Source organism: Rhincodon typus, chromosome 24 (assembly GCF_021869965.1).
Source record: "Rhincodon typus isolate 14 chromosome 24, sRhiTyp1.1, whole genome shotgun sequence".
Classification (NCBI taxonomy): Eukaryota; Metazoa; Chordata; class Chondrichthyes; order Orectolobiformes; family Rhincodontidae; genus Rhincodon; species Rhincodon typus.
The window spans coordinates 34885176-34902950 of record NC_063355.1 but is presented as its reverse complement, the minus strand read 5'-3'; the positions used below and the strand labels follow the sequence as shown (position 1 = coordinate 34902950).

At 42.0% G+C, this 17775-nt stretch overlaps 1 protein-coding gene across 1 annotated transcript in view; it reads left to right on the top strand.

The window, feature by feature from the left end:
• Positions 1-17775, top strand: part of LOC109927902 (protein phosphatase Slingshot homolog 1-like) — a 102996-nt gene that overhangs the window by 58052 nt on the left and 27169 nt on the right. The window contains exons 8-10 of the mRNA XM_020527927.2: positions 5259-5453; positions 6788-6881; positions 10407-10535. Coding sequence (XP_020383516.1) covers positions 5259-5453; positions 6788-6881; positions 10407-10535 — 418 coding nt within the window. The remainder of the gene's footprint in view (positions 1-5258; positions 5454-6787; positions 6882-10406; positions 10536-17775) is intronic.

The following is a 17775-nucleotide window of genomic DNA, read 5'->3' as shown; positions in this document are numbered from 1 at the left end:
GTGTTCCAGGCAATCCAAGTGATCTACTTAGACCACAGAGTCAACAAGACCAGGTTACACCCATTAAGAATAAAGTGAGGGTGATCGATGGTGGCCCAGCTCCTACATCTGTTCTGAGCTTGGGTCTTCCCTTGGGTCAGTGAATTATTACAGTAAGTCCATACATAACCTGGCCTCCATCCTGGCAGCTTTGCATCAATGGAAAAAAAATGGTCTGCCTTGGAAATGTTCACATAGCCAAGCTATGGCTTTCAGGGAAGTGAAGAAACAGCTGTCAGCCTCTAAGGTGTTGGCACACTATGATCCCAAGTGAGATCTGGTATTGACTTGCAGTGTCTCCCCATATGGCATTGGGGTAGTATTTGCTCACAGGTGGCCTAATGGAGATGAATGCCCAGTAGCAGGACTTGGCTAATGCAGGGTGTAAATATGCCCAAATAGAGAAGGAAGTTTGGCAGTCATATTTGGTTTCAGGAAGTTCCGCCAATAATAATGGACCACAAACCCTGCTGGGTCTAGTCAAAGAGGATGTGGCAATGCCGCCCATAGCATCAGGCCAAATTCAGCGGGGAGCTCTAATACTAAGCGGATAATTACAAGTAGGATCACCATCTGGGAGGCCAAGTAGCAAATGCAGGCGCATTGAGCCACCTCCTGCTGGCACATACGCCACCTGAGATACCACCACTGGAAGAGTCCATAATGGTCTTAAATTTACTGGACACACTTCCAGTCACAGCTGTCAATGTCAGAATTTGGATGTAGAAAGATTCGGTCCTGGCAAAGCTGAAACAACAGGGGGTGATGGCACAATCCAAAGGGCCATCACAATCAGAATTGAAACCTTTTTGGATCTAGAGAGACAGATCACAGTAGAGGACAGCATATTATTATGGGAAGCAAGAGTGATTGTCACCGGCAAATGTCACTGCCAGATACTGGCTGAACTCTACCAGGGTCATTCAGGGGTTCCCAAAATGAAGATATGTCTGGTGGCCAGGATTGGATGCAGACATAGTCATGTTGGTGGGGCAATGCCCAGAGTGCCAACAAGGACAAAAATTACGACCAGCAGCTCTGGAATGGCCAGGTAAACCCTGGACTCGGTTACGCATCGACTATGCAGGTCCTATCATGGGCTCAACGTTCTTAGTTGTGGACGCTTGCTCAAAGTAGTTAGACATGTATAGAGTTCATTCAACAAACATGGGGATGATGATGACGAAAACTGCATGCATAATTTGCAGTACATGGATTCCCGGAAGTGTTGGTCACAGATAATGGGCATTGGTTAACAGCAGGGATTTGACTATTTCCTAAAGTCAAATGCTATTCGACATACAAGTACAGCTCCATACCATGCATCATCCAATGGTCTTGTAGAAAGAGCAGTCCAGACTTTGAAGGCAGTCTTAAAGAAACAGCTCACAGCTTCACTAGATATTAAACTGGCCAGGTTCCTATTTGATTATAGAACCTCCCCTCTCGCAACTACAGGAATAACTCCAGAAGAGTTGTTAATGGAGAGAAGACTCTGCGCCATGTTAAATCTGATCTTCCTGGATCTGGATGGGGGGAAAGGGTGAAACAGCATCAGGACTGCAAAAGCTGGACATGGGACTCTACTAACTGAGAGAGACAGTTTACTTCAGGGGGCAAAGTTTGGAGTAGGAACTACAGGAATGACCCCGCATGGTCGACGCAAAGTCAGGTCCAGTGACACAAACTTCAGGTAGGTGCAACAATCCTGAACAAGTACATTGACCATATGAGAGCTGCAAACTTGCAAATGATGTAGGAGCAAAACATGGCTGGCGCCTTGACTGTTCCGGAACCTATGGGTTCTCCCTGTGCATTAAGAGTTGAAGATCCCTCTGAATCGGAGATGGACACGACGGATGTCACCACCTCAACGCCTTTGTCGTCTGAAAAAGAGAATTAATTTCTACTGAGATGCTCTGGGCACAAGAGGTGAGCTTCTGTGGCATGCTGCCTGTATCAGAGACCGAGTTGGAGGATTCTGGCCCAGTGCTAAAACACCCCAGGTGCAGTTATGGGAAAAAAAGAATCAGCCTATGTCCTTGGATTGGGAAGGGGAGAGATGTCGTGATTGTAACGAGGTCAGCCATGTGGATATTGTAGATTATAAATTCCTTGAATGGGGCAATCAGGGAGCCCTGGCTGACAAATAAGAACAGGAGTGTCAGACATCCTGTTCACTGAGGGCTGGCTATGAGGTTGTTAGATCAATGTCCAGGACTCTCCATGTGTAAATAAAGGATGACTTGGTGACTGGATACTGGCCTCTATGGCCTAGTGGTATTATTGCTAGACTGTTAATCCAGAAACTGGAATAATGTTCTGGGGAACCGGGTTGAATCCCACCACATCAGATGGTGGAATTTGAATTCAATAAAACAATCTGTAATTAAGAATCTACTGATGACCACGAAACCATTGTCGATTGTCAGAAAAACCATCTGGTTCACTAATGTCCTTCAGAGAAGAAAATCTACCATCCTCACCTGGTCTGGCCTACATGTGACTCCAGACCCTTAGCAATGTGGTTGACTCTCAACTGCCCTCCAAAATGGCCTAGCAAGCCATTCGGTTGGACCAAACGCTGCAAAGTCTCAATGAAACAAAACCAGATGGATCACCTGGCATCAACCTATAAACTGGAAAAGACAACAGCAGAAACAGCCTATTGACCTTGCAAAGTCCTCTGTACTAATACCTGGGGCTAGTGCCTAAATTGGCAGAGCTGTCTCTCAGACTAATCAAGTAACTGCCTGACATAGTCCTACTCATGGAATGAAACCTTGCAGGCTGCAGATACATCTGTCCATGACATTATCAGTAAGAGTGACCACTGCATAGTCCTTGTGGAGACACAGTCCTGCCTTCACATTGAGAATAATCTCCAATGTGTTGTGTGGCACTATTGCCATGCTAAACCAGATCTAGCAACTGAAGACTGGGCATCCATGAGGTGGTGTTGACCATCAACAGCAGCAGAATTGTACTCCAGCGCAATCTGTAATTTCATGACACGGCATATCCACCACTCAACCATTACTATCAAGCCAGGGGATTAACCCTGGTTCAATAGTGGGTACAGGAGGGCATACTAGGAGCAGCACCAGGCATATCTGAAAATGAGGTATCAACCTGGTGAAGCTACCAAATAGGACTGCTTGCATGCCAAACAGCATAAGCAGCAATTGATAGACAGAGCTAAGCAATCTCACAACCAAGCGATCAGATCCAAGCTCTGCAGTCCTACCACAACCAGTCGTGAATGGTAGTGAGCAAGTAAATAACTCACTGGAGGAGGAGGCTCCATAAATATCCCCATCCTCAATAATTGAAGAGCCCAGTACATTGGTGCAAAAGACTGAAGCATTGGCAGCAATTTTCAGCCAGAGGCGGCAAGTGGGTGAGCCATTTTGGCCTCCTCCATTGGTCCCCAGCATTTCAGATATCAATCTTCAGCCAACTCGATTCATTCCACGTGATATCAATAAACAATTGGAGACACTGGATCATGTAGAGTCTATAGGCCCTGACAACATTCCGGCAATAACACCTGAAGACTTGTGCTCCAGAACATGCTGCTCCCGTAACCAAGCCATTCCAGTGTAGTTGCAACTCTTACAACTACCTAACAATGTGAAAAATTGCCCAGGTATGTCCTGTACATAAAAAGCACGACAAATCCAAACCAGCCAACTACTACCTCATCTGTCTACTCTTGATTATTAGTAAAGTGATGGAAGATGTCATCAATAGTGCTATCAAGCAGCACTTGTGCAGTAATAACCTGCTCAGTTATGCCCAGTTTGGGGTTCCACCACGACTACTCAGCTCCTGACCTCATTACAGTTCAAACATGGACAAAAGACCTGAATTCCAGAAGTGAGGTGGGAGTGACAGCCCTTGACATCAAGGCTGCATTTGACTGAGTGTGCCATCAAGGAGCCCGAGAAAATCTGGAATTGATGGGTAACAGAGGAAAAGCTCTGCTGGTTAGGGTCTTGCCTGACACATAGAAGATAGTTGTGGTATTTGGAGGCCAGTAATCTCAACTCCAGGACGTCTCTGCAGGAGTTCCCCAGGGTAGTGTCCTAGGTCCAACCATCTTCAGCTGCTTCATCAATGACCTTCCCTCCATCATAAGGTCAGAAGTAAGGATGTTCACTGATGATTGCGCCATGTTCAGCACTGTTTGAAAATCCTCAGATACTGAAGCAGTCCATGTTCAAATGCAACAAGATCTGGACAATATCCAGGCTTGGGATGACAAGTGGCATGTAAATTTGCACCACACAAAGGCGAAGCTATCACCATTACCAATAAGAGGCAATCTCACCGCCGTCCCTTGACATTCGGTGGTGTTACCATCACTGAATCCCCCACTATCAGCATCCTTTGGGTTACATTGACCAGAAACTTAATTGGACTCACTACATAAACAGGGTGGCTACAAGAGCAGGTTAGAGGCTAGGAATACAGCGGCAAGTAACTCAAACCTAACTCCCAAAGCCTGTCCATCATCTGCAAGGCACAAGTCAGGAGTGTGATGGAATACTCCCCACATGCCTGGATGGTGCAGTCCCAACAACACTCAAGGTTGACGCAATCCAGGACAGAGCAGCCCGCTTGATTGGCATTACATCCACAGGTGTCCACTCCTTCCACCACTGACGCTCAGTCACGGCAGCGTGTACTGTTCACAAGATGCACTGCATGAATTCACCCAAGATCCTGAGACAGCAGCTTCCAAACCCACGACAGTTTCCGTCAAGAAAGACAAGGGCATCAGAATATGTGGGAACACCACCACGTGCAAGTTCCCCTCCAAGCCACTCCCCAACCTTACTTGGAAATATGTTGCTATCTCTTCACTGTCGCTGGGTCAAAATCCTGGAATTCCCTCCCTAATGGTAATGTGAGTCAACCACAAAAGGTAGACTGCAGCTGTTCAAGAAGGCAGCTCACCACCGCCTTCTCAAGGCTAGGAACGGGCAATAAATGTTGACCAGCCAGTGACGTCCACGTCCCACGAATGAATCAAAGGGAAGACAGAGAGGATAAATTCATTTCAATGCAATCACACAATTGCCAAAACAATCAAAAGTGAATTATTGCCTTTGTTGATGATCATTTTCTCCCCTTACCCAATTAGCTCATAACTTATCTCAACATATGACCAAACATGAAATGTTTAAAAGAAGTCCATTATTTGTCTTTTTTAGGTCAGCACTACAAATTCTCCACAAATCCTGTGAGACAGCGCGTAGGTACAATTACTATCCGTCGGGAATTGCTTTGACTTGGACCAGTTACTATGAGAGTTGCATTAACTCGGATCAAAGTTGTATTAATGAATGGAATGCAATGCAAGACTTGCAGTCCATGCGGGCTGACTCACCACCAATGTTTATCGATAAGTGAGTAAAGATTGCAAACCTTTTTTTGTTTTTTTTTCTCCCCCACAGAATTTCTTTGTGATCACGTTGGGATCAGCATACTTCCCCAGATCAGTTTTTTTGGGAAAAATCATTTTTGACGGACATATGGAGCAATGATAGATATATAAAAAGCAAAATATTGAAAATTGTTATATAAACAGGTCCAAAATTGTTATTTTTTATTTACATTATATTTATTCAATATGTTGTTCTTTTCTCTTTCATGGCCCTTTATTCGATTTTTCCCCTCCCTTGCGTTGCTTTTGAAGCAGTTTCACCAAGGAGCATAGACAAGCCCCTGCAATTTTCAGTGTGTCATGTGCATTGTGCTGACCTTTGCTTAGTGTGATTTGAGATTTTTGGAAAGTATTTAATGTGCTGTCCAAATTAAACTCATTCTGATTTCTTACCGAGAATGAAATAATACTTTAAACAATGAGGTATCGTATATTCATTTTTCTTAATGAGCCTATATTTTGAAATATATAAATTACCATCAGGCTGTTAGTGATTTTCTGAGTGCTTCATGTTTAAAAAAGGAATGACGAGTAGAACCATGAGTGTTTTTTCTCCTTTGCCTTGCAGTAGAGTTGAAACTCTTCTCTCGCTAATTGAATACTACTTAAATGTTGAATATTATAAAATGAGTTAGTAAAACCACAAAGGTAGTTAGTGTCTGAATAAAAATGGCACTCATAGTTATTTGTCTCTGCATTTGCGCCAGACCCAAGAAAAGATGTGCTCTTGATTTCAGCTTTCCTGCACTCAATCAGTGTGCTAGATCTGAAGTAAAAGAAGGAAGAGTAAGAAAATACACTATTCAGTAAGTGATATTGACTCCCTACAAAATCCCTCGTAACCCCTCCTCCCCTCACCTTAAAAAAAAAAAAAAAAATAGCTTCAAGGGATACTTTTTTGTTTTTCTTGCCAATTTCCTCCTTCTGCAAATCACTTCCAGTGTAGAAATCAGATACTTAACTTTGAGTGTCAGGCATTTTAACTGTGAAGAGAATCACAGCTAATTTCAGATTTATAAGAACCTGTTCATATTCAGCATAGTTCTTGCATAAAAATTAGGAGTAGGAGTGCTATATGAATTTCCAGTACTCTACTAATTGTTGCAGCCCATTTCTAAATTTCAAAAATACTAATTTGACACAAACTGGAATCAAAACTGGAGTGTGATTGACCCATGCAGCTTTATATGACTCTGATGTCATTCTTTTTAACCATTTTTTTGGTTAGCACTTTTGGATTTAGGTATGAAGTAAGATGAATTACCTTAAAATATGTTTGTGTGTGTTTTTTTGCAGACCAACAGAGAATGAACTAACTGAACGATTAATAAAAAATAAACTAAGATACATAATGATGAGCAAAGATTTGGAAAATGTGACATCTAAAGATGTAAGTTTGCAACTGTGCCAGATAAATATCATGTTTCAAGTTGTAGAAGTGTTACTTGAGAGCAATATGGAAGTTTAATCATTAATTTACATCAATAACAGTAGGAAGAGCAATTTGTATTTAGCTACTCCTTGAAGCAATTATTTTGTGCTTGCATCTTAATACTGGCCTCCATTAATCAATGTTAATAAAGTCAGATGCTGTGATTTTTTTTTTCTTAGCAGTCAAAATATGCTTAGTCTATATTTGAATAGAGAAAAAGATTAATTCATGGCAAAGCATAAATTTAACTTGAATCTGACCTACTTGGATGATTGCCCTGCTTTTGCTAGTAAATTTGTCTTTTCAGTAAGACTTCCAATGTTTGTATTGTTTTTCAACCTATAATAGAAGAATTGTAGGTTAACTAGATGGGCGACGTGGGCACAGAAATGGCAGATGGAGTTTAATCCTGACAAATGCAAGGTGATGCATTTTGGAGGATCAAATTTAGGTGTAAATTATACTGTTAATGGCAGAACCCTTAGGAACATTAACAGCAGATGGATCTGGGTGTGCAGGTCCACAGTTCTCTAAAAGTGGTAACACAGGTTGCCAAAGTGACTAAGAAGGCATATGCATGCTTGCCTTCATTGGCCGGGGCATGGAGTACAAGAGTTGGCAAAACATGTTGGTATATCAAACCCTTGTTAGGTCGCATTTGGAGTGTTGTGTGCAGTTTTGGTTGCCACGTTACCAGAAGGATGTGGAAGCTTTGGAGAGAGTGCCAAGAAGGTTCACCAGGATGTTACCCAGTCTCGAGGCTATTGGCTAGGAGGAAAGGCTAAAAAGACTAGGATTGTTTTCACTGGAAAGATGGAGGCTAAGAGGAGACCTGACAGAGGTCTAATAAATTATGAGGCATAGATAGGGTGGATAATCAGAGGCTTTTTCCCAGGGTTGAAGTTTCAATTACAAGAGAGCACAGGTTCAAGGTGAGAGAGCAAAATTTTAAGGGAGATGTGTGAGGAAAGTTTTTCATGCAGAGAGTGGTAAGAGCCTGAAATGCACTGCCAGAGGAGGTGGGGCAAGCAGGCATGTTGGCGACATTTACAAGGCATCTGGGTGGTTACAAGAATAGGGATGGAATAGAGCAATATGGGCCGATTAAGGGCAGAAGGTTTTTTTTTTAGTTTAGTCAGAGCATGATGATCGGCACAGGCTTGGAGAGCCAAAGGGCCCGTTCCTCTGCTGTACTTCTCTTTTGTTCTTTTGCTTTAAACAAAGAAAGACAGAGAATATCTGGAATATATGGATCTAGTCCGAAAAGGAAAAAGGGAAATAGTCCTGCTTTCATTTGTTTTGTTCAGCTCTGCATCCCAATCAAAAAGATACTTGAATTGGATACCTGCTTATCCTTCTTGGCAGAGAACAGGCAGGTGATTTGCTTGAAAATGCAGATAGAATAAGCAATCAAAAATCATTTTTGGGGTTTTAGAAATAACAAAAAGTTATTACATTTCTGTAAGGCGTTGCTTACACCAAGTTATGATAGTGCTCAGCCTTGGGAGATCCATTGATTGATGTTGAAATCTGAGGAAATGTACACTGTAAGTTTACCAAGGAGATACAAAGGATAAAAAGTTACAATTATGATCGCCGACATGCTGTTGGTGTATACACTGAAGTGAACAACATTAAAAAGTGACTAAACAGTGGATTTTGAAATTGTTAGGTTTGCTGGTGAAATATATAAAAAGTAATTTCTCTGGGCAGTAGGTCAGTGACTTGGAAAATTAAATTTAAAAGTGGAACTGAGAATGGTATCCGAGGTTATGGGATGTTTTAATGTAGATTTGTTCAACCATGGCATGCTTCCCAAATGTCATTGAGACAGATATACTTGGATCTTTCAAGGGAAAAGTACATAATCATTTGAAGTGAAGAAAGATCCAAGTTATAAGGAGAGAGCTGGGCCAAGTGATCAGTTTGAGATTGACCCAGCAAAGAACTGATGCAGTTGCAATGGACTGCATCTTCTGTGCTGTAAGCTTCCAGGCTTTAGATGAACAGTAATCTAAGAACTTGAACAGTGAATGCATATTTTACTGGCTTAAAAATCAGCATGTAATTCATTCAAGAGTCAGATATTGTCCACTGTATAACATAGAGATAAATATACAGGTCAAATTCCTGGATTGTGTGGTGTTAGTTGATTTAGGCTAGAGCAACAGTTGAAAAATGCATTTTACTTCAGTACGCTAAACAAAGGCACAGTTCAAAATCAGTCAAGTTCTTCAGTGTAATAATGGTCTAGAGAACAGACTGAGAAGTACACTTGGACATCTGGCAAAGACCACATCTGCTTCAATTGTGCAACAGTTTGGTTGACATCCATGCAGAAAAATCTGCTACTTAAACTAGTCATAGAGTCGTACAGCATGGAATTGAACCCTTCAGTCCAACCAGTCCATGCCGACCATAATCCGAAACTAAACTAGTCCCACCTTCCTGTGCTTGGCCCATATCCTTCCAAACCCCTCTTATTCATGTACTTACCAAATGTCTTTTAAATGTTGTAACTTGTACCCGCATTCACCTCTTCCTCTGGTAGTTAATTCCACACACAAAGCACTTTCTGGGCAAAAAACACTGCCCCTCATGCCTTTTTTTAAATCTTCCTCCTCTCACCTTAAGAAATGTCCCCTGGTCTTGAATCCCTCACCCTTGGGAAAAGACACTTGCCATTCACCTTATCTAAACCTCTCAGGATTTTATAAACCTCTATAAGGTCACCCCTCAACCTCCTAGGCTCCAGTGAAACAAGTCCCAGTATGCCCCTCCTTATAATTCAGACCCTCCAGTCCTAGCAACATCCTGGTAAATCTCTTCTGAACCCTCTTCAGCTTAATATTATCTGTTCAACAACATTGTCCAAGGTGCTACGTTTAATTATATAAGTCCTACCTTGTTTGTTATTATCAAAATGCAATACCTGTCATTTATTCAAATTATGCTCCATCTGCCATTCTTCAGCCCACTGACCCAATTGATCTCTTTGTAATCTTAGATAACCTTCATTGTCCATACCACCAGTTTTGGTGTCATCTGCAGACTTGCTAACCATGTCTTCTATATTCTGATCCAAATCATTTATGTAAATGACAAACAAAAGTGGACCCAGCACCAATCTCCATGGAACTCTGCCGGTGACAGGCTTCCAGTCTGAAAAACAACCCTCCACCTTCACTTTCTGTCTCCTGCTGATGAGCCAATTCAATCTTCACGGGTTCTGAGGAAAGGTCACTTGACCCGAAACGTTAACTCTGATTTTTCTCCACAAATGCTGCCAGATCTGCTGATCTTTTCTAGCAATTTCTATTTTATCTCAGTCTTCAGAGAGCTGACACTGTCTTAAAGAGTCAAATCCCAAGAAGAGTTTGTTCCATTAAGATAGGAGAAGAAACAAAGCCAAGGAAACTTACACAAGTTTTAGTAAATATTTATTGCATTTTATACGTTACCAAAATTTTTTTCTGTGTACAGATTCGAAATGAGTTGGAACAACAGATGAACTACAATCTGAAAGAGTATAAAGGATTTATTGACAATGAAATGCTGATCATTTTAGGACAAATGGATAAAGCTACCCTAATATTTGATCATCTTTATCTGGTAACATATTTATCTAGCTATTCTGTAGAATTTTTAAATTCCAGCTAATTATGATTATTATTTTCACAAGCGTATTTGTACAAAATGGAAATCCGTGCTTTGGAGGAGTGTAGGTTTGCTGCTACTTGGATAAAACAGCTGATTTTTTTTTTGCATCTTGGCGATAAGATGTAGGAGCAAAAGTAGGCCTTTCTGTCTACCTGCAAACACTTACAGCTTACAAATAGCCCACTGACTCACATATGACTACACATGATTTTTGAATTTCCACATTGCCTCATCAAGCTAACAGTACGCTTTATGTGCTATGCCATAGTGCTTGAGGTATTGCCTATCTCAGTTCTCCGAGACAGACAGACAGAATTCTAACTCCCAGCAGTGTTTGAGAACCTCTTAATCTTCACCCCGCACTTGCCTTGTTCCGCCTCCTGCTACCCCATACACGGTCCATACCGGTACGTCCCCCCAGATCACCCAAACCATCTTTTTGTCCCCCACCTTTCAAATCATTTATTCCACCTATATGGAGCTTTGCATCAGATCATCCCATTTCACCTCTGTGTGCCTATGTATCCTCCATGACCTCTCAGGTCACCTGTGGCCTCTTGCATTTTCCATAATCATCCAATATGAGCTTTAAATAATTCTCAGGTTCTGTGTAACATCTATGCCTTTCTCAAAGAGGAAAAAACTGAACCTCTCATCTCTGACAAAAGCCCCCAATACATTTAATTCTGAAAAAAAAAAATGATTCTTATAATCCTGTTAGCTTTATGTCAACCAAATAAAAAACACTCAATTGGACGGTCTGTTAAAAGATCTTGTTGAAGCTGCCATTCGTTCCCTGAAGAATGGAGTGCCTACTATGACAAAATTTATTGGCACTTGAAACTCAACTAAGCATTGTTAATAGCCACAGCTGTTCAAATAGAATATTCTCTGGAGGAAAGAATAGCAGGTGCATGTTTCACTTTCAAAACTGAGTGCATGTCTGTCTGTGTCAATCAATCAGTAAGGGAGCAGGTAAATTATTTTTCAAGCGTCAAACCACATCAGTCAGAGCTATTTGAATTACAGTGGAGAAAAATGACATAGTGAACTGACAGGACATTTTGCTATAATCTTCACTGCATTCTGACACTTCTTGCACTGAAAAATGCTGCAGTGATTATGAATAAATACAGAAGAGTGGTCAATGTTGGGGTCAAATTTAGAACACAGATCCCTATAATGAATCACTGAATTTAAAACACATTTTATAGTACAGCACCTACTATTGACTAATGGGAGTTGTAAAACATTTTAAGGTATTAACCTTCAAGAATGTTCCAGACTCCTCCTCAGGCTTTCTATTTTCTTCATATACCTCGAACCTGGTGTACTTGAAATGTGTTTCCTAAACTCCGCACTGCTAGATAAAAGTGTGCAGAAAGAAATCTGATTTTCAACTGTCATTTAATGTTGGACACTGAGCATTCCTGACCTGTAAAAAGGCCAACGAAAAATGTAAAAATGGAAAATGTAACATGGAACGAAATTGGATTTCCTTATTTAAAAATAACAAACTGTGACCATTCATGCACTAAAACATACGTTTTCACCCGTGTTAAATTCAGCCCTTGGTTTCAGTTAAATGTGCAACATTTTTGTTTTTGTACAACATGGTCAGTACTTATACATTAACGATTTGGATGAAGGAATTGAATGCAATATCTCCAAATTTGCAGATGGCACTAAGCTGGGTGGCAGTGTGTGCTGTGAGGAGAATGCTAAGAGGCTGCAGGGTGACTTGGACAGACTGGCTGAGGGAGCAAATACTTGGCAAATGCAGTGTAATATAGATAAATGTGAGGTTATCCACTTTGTTTGCAAAGTCACACCTTGACATTAAGGATACCCACTGGCCTTAATGAAGTGCTATGGGCCATCAGCTGAACGTTATTCAACCAAAATCTGTAATCTCATGACCCCAGCATATACTGCACTCTACCATTTCTACCAAGCCAGAGAATTGACCCTTGTATCACTGAAGTGAGCAGGAGGGCATGCCAGGAACAGCACCAGGTATACATTAAAATGAGATGTCAGCCTGGGAAAGCTGTAATGCATGCCTAGCAGTGTAAGCAGCTTTCAATAGAGCTAAGCGATCCTACAGGCAACAGATCTACAGTCCTGCCACAATCGATTGTAAACGTTGCTGGATAATTTTAAAAACTCCCAGGAGGAGGAGACTCCAAAATTATCCCCATCCTCAATGATGTGAGAACCAAACACACAAATGTAAAATTCCAGATTGAAGTTGCCCGCATTTTCAGCCTGAGGGGCCGAGCAGATGATCAATCTCAGCCTCCTGAAATTCCCCGCATCACAGATTCCAATCTTCAGCCAATTTAATTCACTCCATGTGATATGGCTGAAAGCACAAGATACGGCAAAGACCACAGGCTATCAAAACATTCTGACTATACTGCTAAAGACTTATGCTGAAGAATTAGTCGAGCCCCTAATCAGTACCTTCAAAAACCATGGCCTCTACCACCTAGAAGAGCTAGCACAGCAGATACGTGGGAATATTACTGATTGCAAGTTTTCCTCCCAGCCATGCACCATCCTGACTTGGTACTGTACCACCATTATTTCACTGTCACTGCCCGAGAACTCTCTTCCCAGTTACACTGTGCATGTACCTACACCATATGGACGGCACTCATTCAAGAACACATCTTACCACTGCCTTCTTAAGATTAGTTATGAATTGGCAATAAGCTATGGCCTAGCTGCTGACACCTACATCCCATGAATAATTAAAATATGAAAAATTTATAATGCAAAACTTCATGTGTTGTGAAGATGTACAAATTTTAATAAAACTAATAGATTTCTGTAAAGCTTCTGTGCTAAAATTGCATTCTTATCATGGCAGATTAGTTCTGATATTTATAACTGATTTGCTAAACATGAAAAACTGCTTTGCTTCAAACTGCATCCAGTATCTTGTGCAAAAGTTCGAGCAGCTCTGCCTCCAATAAACTCGATGTAAAAGTATTTCCCTCAGTATCCAGGAAACTTATTAAAACTTTACAGGCAGTGCTCCTAATTTCATTGATATGCGCTTAACCTGTAGTTGTATCAAAAGGAGAATTAACTCATTGTTCTGGTCAGCATTTTTCTTCTAACAGTATGAGAAACATAAATAGACATTCACTTAATTTACAAGATATTGCATTCAAAATGACAGCAGCATTTCCCACTTACCAGTCACCATTCTTCATTATGTGTAAAACACTTCTTTGTGGTCAGAACATATGATAAGTTGCTATATAAACAGAAATCATTGTCCTTTTTGCCCAAACTCTGGCACGTAGCAGCAATGAATCCAAATTTAAAATGTTCACAGTACAATGGCATTGAGAGTCTACTCATGTTTTTAACTATTTACACATGTAACTGATATGAAGGAACTTATGATTCCAGGTCTGTGCTGAGCTGGTTGTCGCCAGCTGAATCTACACTTGATCTTGACTCTCTGGGTCAAAACAAGTAAGATTGAAAGAAGACACAACAATTTGTTAATGTTAATAAAACAAGTCCCAAAATGTGTGACAGAGGCATAAGCAAAGAAGTCAATATTAAGCCAAAGAAGATATTAGAAGGCAAAGTTCACATAGGGAGCCTGACAGAAAACCGAGGGGTTTAAGAATGGAGTGCCAGAGCATGGGATTGAAAACTAAGCGGTAAAAGGAATGAAAGGGATACACAAACTTTGTTACAGTAGCCAAGAGTGCAGTAGAGAATACAAATGTAAGGAGAAAAGATAAGGAGTGCTGAAATGGCAATGAAGTCAGCAAGGCTGTAGAATCACTCTGTGTGAACATAGAACATAGAATAGTACAGCACAGTACAGGCTCTTCGGCCCACGATGTTGTGCCGACCTATTATCCTACTAAGATCAATCTACCCTGCATACCCTACATTTTACTATCCTTCGTGTGCCTATCCAAGAGTCGCTTTAAAGTTTCTAAATTATCTGACTCAACTAACACTGCTGGCAGCGCATTCCACACGCTCACCACCCTGTGTGAAGAACCTACCTCTGACATCTCCCCTATACCTTCCTCCAATGACCTTAAAATTATGCCCCCCTCGTAATAGTCATTCCCGCCCTGGGAAAAAGTCTCTGGCTATCCACTCTATCTGTGCCTCTCGTCATCTTATAAACCTCTATCAAGTCCCCTCTCATCCTCCTTCACTCCAGTGAAAAAAGCCCTAGCTCCCTCAACCTTTCCTCATAAGACCTGCCCTCCAGTCCAGGCAGCATCCTCGTAAATCTTCTCTGCGCCCTCTCTAAAGCTTCCACATCTTTCCTATAATGAGGTGACCAGAACTGAACACAATATTCCAAGTGTGGTCTAACCAGAGTTTTATAGAGCTGCAGCATAACCTCACGGCTCTTAAACTCAATTCCCCTGCCAATGAAAGCCAACACACCATACGCCTTCTTTACAGCCCTATCAACTTGGGTAGCAGCTTTGAGGCATCGATGGATGTGGACCCCAAGATCCCTCTGTTCCTCCACACTGCCGTGAATCCTGCCACTAACCCTGTATTCTGCATTCAAATTCGACCTTCTAAAATGAATCACTGAAACGAAGCTGAGAAATGAATGGATATTTTTGGAGGAAACTTGATTGGGGCTGGTGGGGCAGTAGATGATAATTTTTCAGATGATGTAAGGAAGATGAACAAGATGGAGTAGTTGAAGCAGTAGAAGGTACTAGGAGAGCAGGGGGGGCCTGTACACACAACACAGAAAGGTGTAACAGTTAGCCAGGATGGCCTTTCAAGGGGATTGGGGTACAAGAGTAGGGAAGTCTTACTGCAACTGGTACAAGCTGCTGGTGAGACCGTATCTGGAGTACTATGAGCAGTTTTGGGCCCCTAGTTTAAGGAAAGATACCATTTCATTGGAGACCGTTCAGAGGAGGTTCACGAGGATGATGCCTGGTATGGAGGGATTGTTTTATTAGCAAAGACTAAACAGGTTGGGACTCCAGTCTCTGGAGTTTAGAAGGATGAGAGGTGATGTTACTGAAACACAGAATTCTTAAAGGGCTTGACAGGGTGAATTCTGAGCAGATGTTTCCCCTTATCAGAGAGTCTAGGACCAGCGGCATAGACTCAGAATAAAGGGGTCCCAATTTAAGACTGAGATGAGGAGAAATTTCTTCTCTGAAGGTTGAGAGTCTTTGGAACTCCTTGCCGTGGAGAGCTGTGGGGGCAAAGTCTTTTTGTATATTTGATGCTAACTTTTTTGATCAGTAGGGGAATGAAGGGTTATGGGGACATGCTGGAAAGTGAATAATAGGAATGATGGATCAGCCATGGGCCTCTTGAATGGCGGACCAGGCACGAGGGGATGGACAGCCTATGCCTCTTCGTATTTCTTATGGTTTTAGAGTATGACTTACTGATAGGTGCCTACGTTGTCACTGCTGATTTTGTTGAGCATGTGGTTAGAAGGTAAAACTACATGGAGAGACTGGTTATGTTTTCAGATAATGTTTGCATTCTGATCATCATCCAATAATCTTGCTGGAAAGTCTGCATAAATGAAAGTTGGGTGAGGATGGGATCAGATTTGTTGTGATCCCCTCTTTTGATCTTGTAAAACACAAATCAGTTCCCCTATAATTTGGTGCTTCAAGCAGAGGAGGAGAAAATATTCAACAAATAATTAAAACAAGGTTGGAATCTCCAATGCAGAAGGCAAAAAATAGCTACCCTAAGCAAATGAACTTTCACATATAATCAAGGACATAGTCTCCCCATAATTCCCAGCAGATAACTTTCTTGAACGGTTTTGGAGTAGATTTGTAGCTCGGGTTGTGGGTGTTGAGATTGGTTGGCTCGCCCTTAGACCCATAGTCTCCCTACCAGGCACTCCATCACACAGATTAGCCAATGAACTACAAAGGACACTCGGGCACCTAGTCAACAAGTCACGCCACTCAATCCACTCAGCCCAAGAATCCCTCAACTCCATCAAAGACATAAGGATAGACAAGGAGACCATGATATCGTTTGATGTCACTGCCCTATTTACGTCAATAGACATACCACTAGCAAGGGAAACAAGAGCAAGACCCCAGTGAAACCATCTCCACACACAACATGCTCAAACTACTGGACCTATGCTTCACCACCCCCTTTACTTTCAACAGCCAAACATACGAACAAATCAACGGGACACTCATGGGATCACCTATCTCCGGATTCATAGCAGAGGCAGTGATGCAAAGACTAGAAAGGACGGCCCTTCTGCTAATCCAACCAAAACTATGGATACGCTACGTGGACGATACCTTTGTCATCATTAAATGGACCAAACGAGAGGAGACACACAAACTTATAAACAACACCCTCACTGGAACTACCAATTCAACTGGGACAACACCAAAATCCTGGGACAAGCTAAGCGGAGACTGGCACGAGAATTCCTAGAAGCCTGGCACTCCACAAAGAAAGCCATTAATAAACACACAGAACTCGACCCCATATACACTCCACTACGAAGGAAAACCGGAAGTGTGGCAATCCAGCTCAACGGACTCCAGAGTTTAAAAACCAGGCGGGAAAACACACTGATGCTTCATCAGAGTCTGCACTGAGGATGTTACCCAGCGTGGTAATGAAACGTCTGTGGAACAACAAACCAGCTCGGCGAGCCAATTTCTTGTATGGTTCTATCTATAGACTCCATTGTTGAAAGTTCACGCATACAGTTTAATGCAGGTGCTAGCTCCAGTGACGGGCAAGAAAAGAAGCAACCGTGCCTCGGGGGTTTTTTTTGAGAGGTTTGACCTAATTTCTGTGGCCATTAGGCAATTAACTGTCTGATGTTGTAGTTCTTGTTCTTTGAAGGGAAACATCCTGCCCTAAAGAGCTGTCAACTAATCACAAGGTTGGCAGTTCTTTGGCTTCAGCAGCGCCAAGAAGGCTGGGTCTGCACTTAGTGTAGAGCAGCATCATGGACACCATCCTGAGCTGGTAAGTTAGTTTAGGGTCACGGGGGCAAGTGAGGCAGGCCCCATCAGGTTGGGGAGGATGTTTCTGTGGAGATGGCATCCATGGACTGTAGTGCCCATTGAGGAAGTCCCTGGTAACCTCTGGAAAAATTCAAATAGTGGGGAAAGTTTATTTAATCCTGCAGACATGGAAACTGTCCTCCAGAAACCCTCCA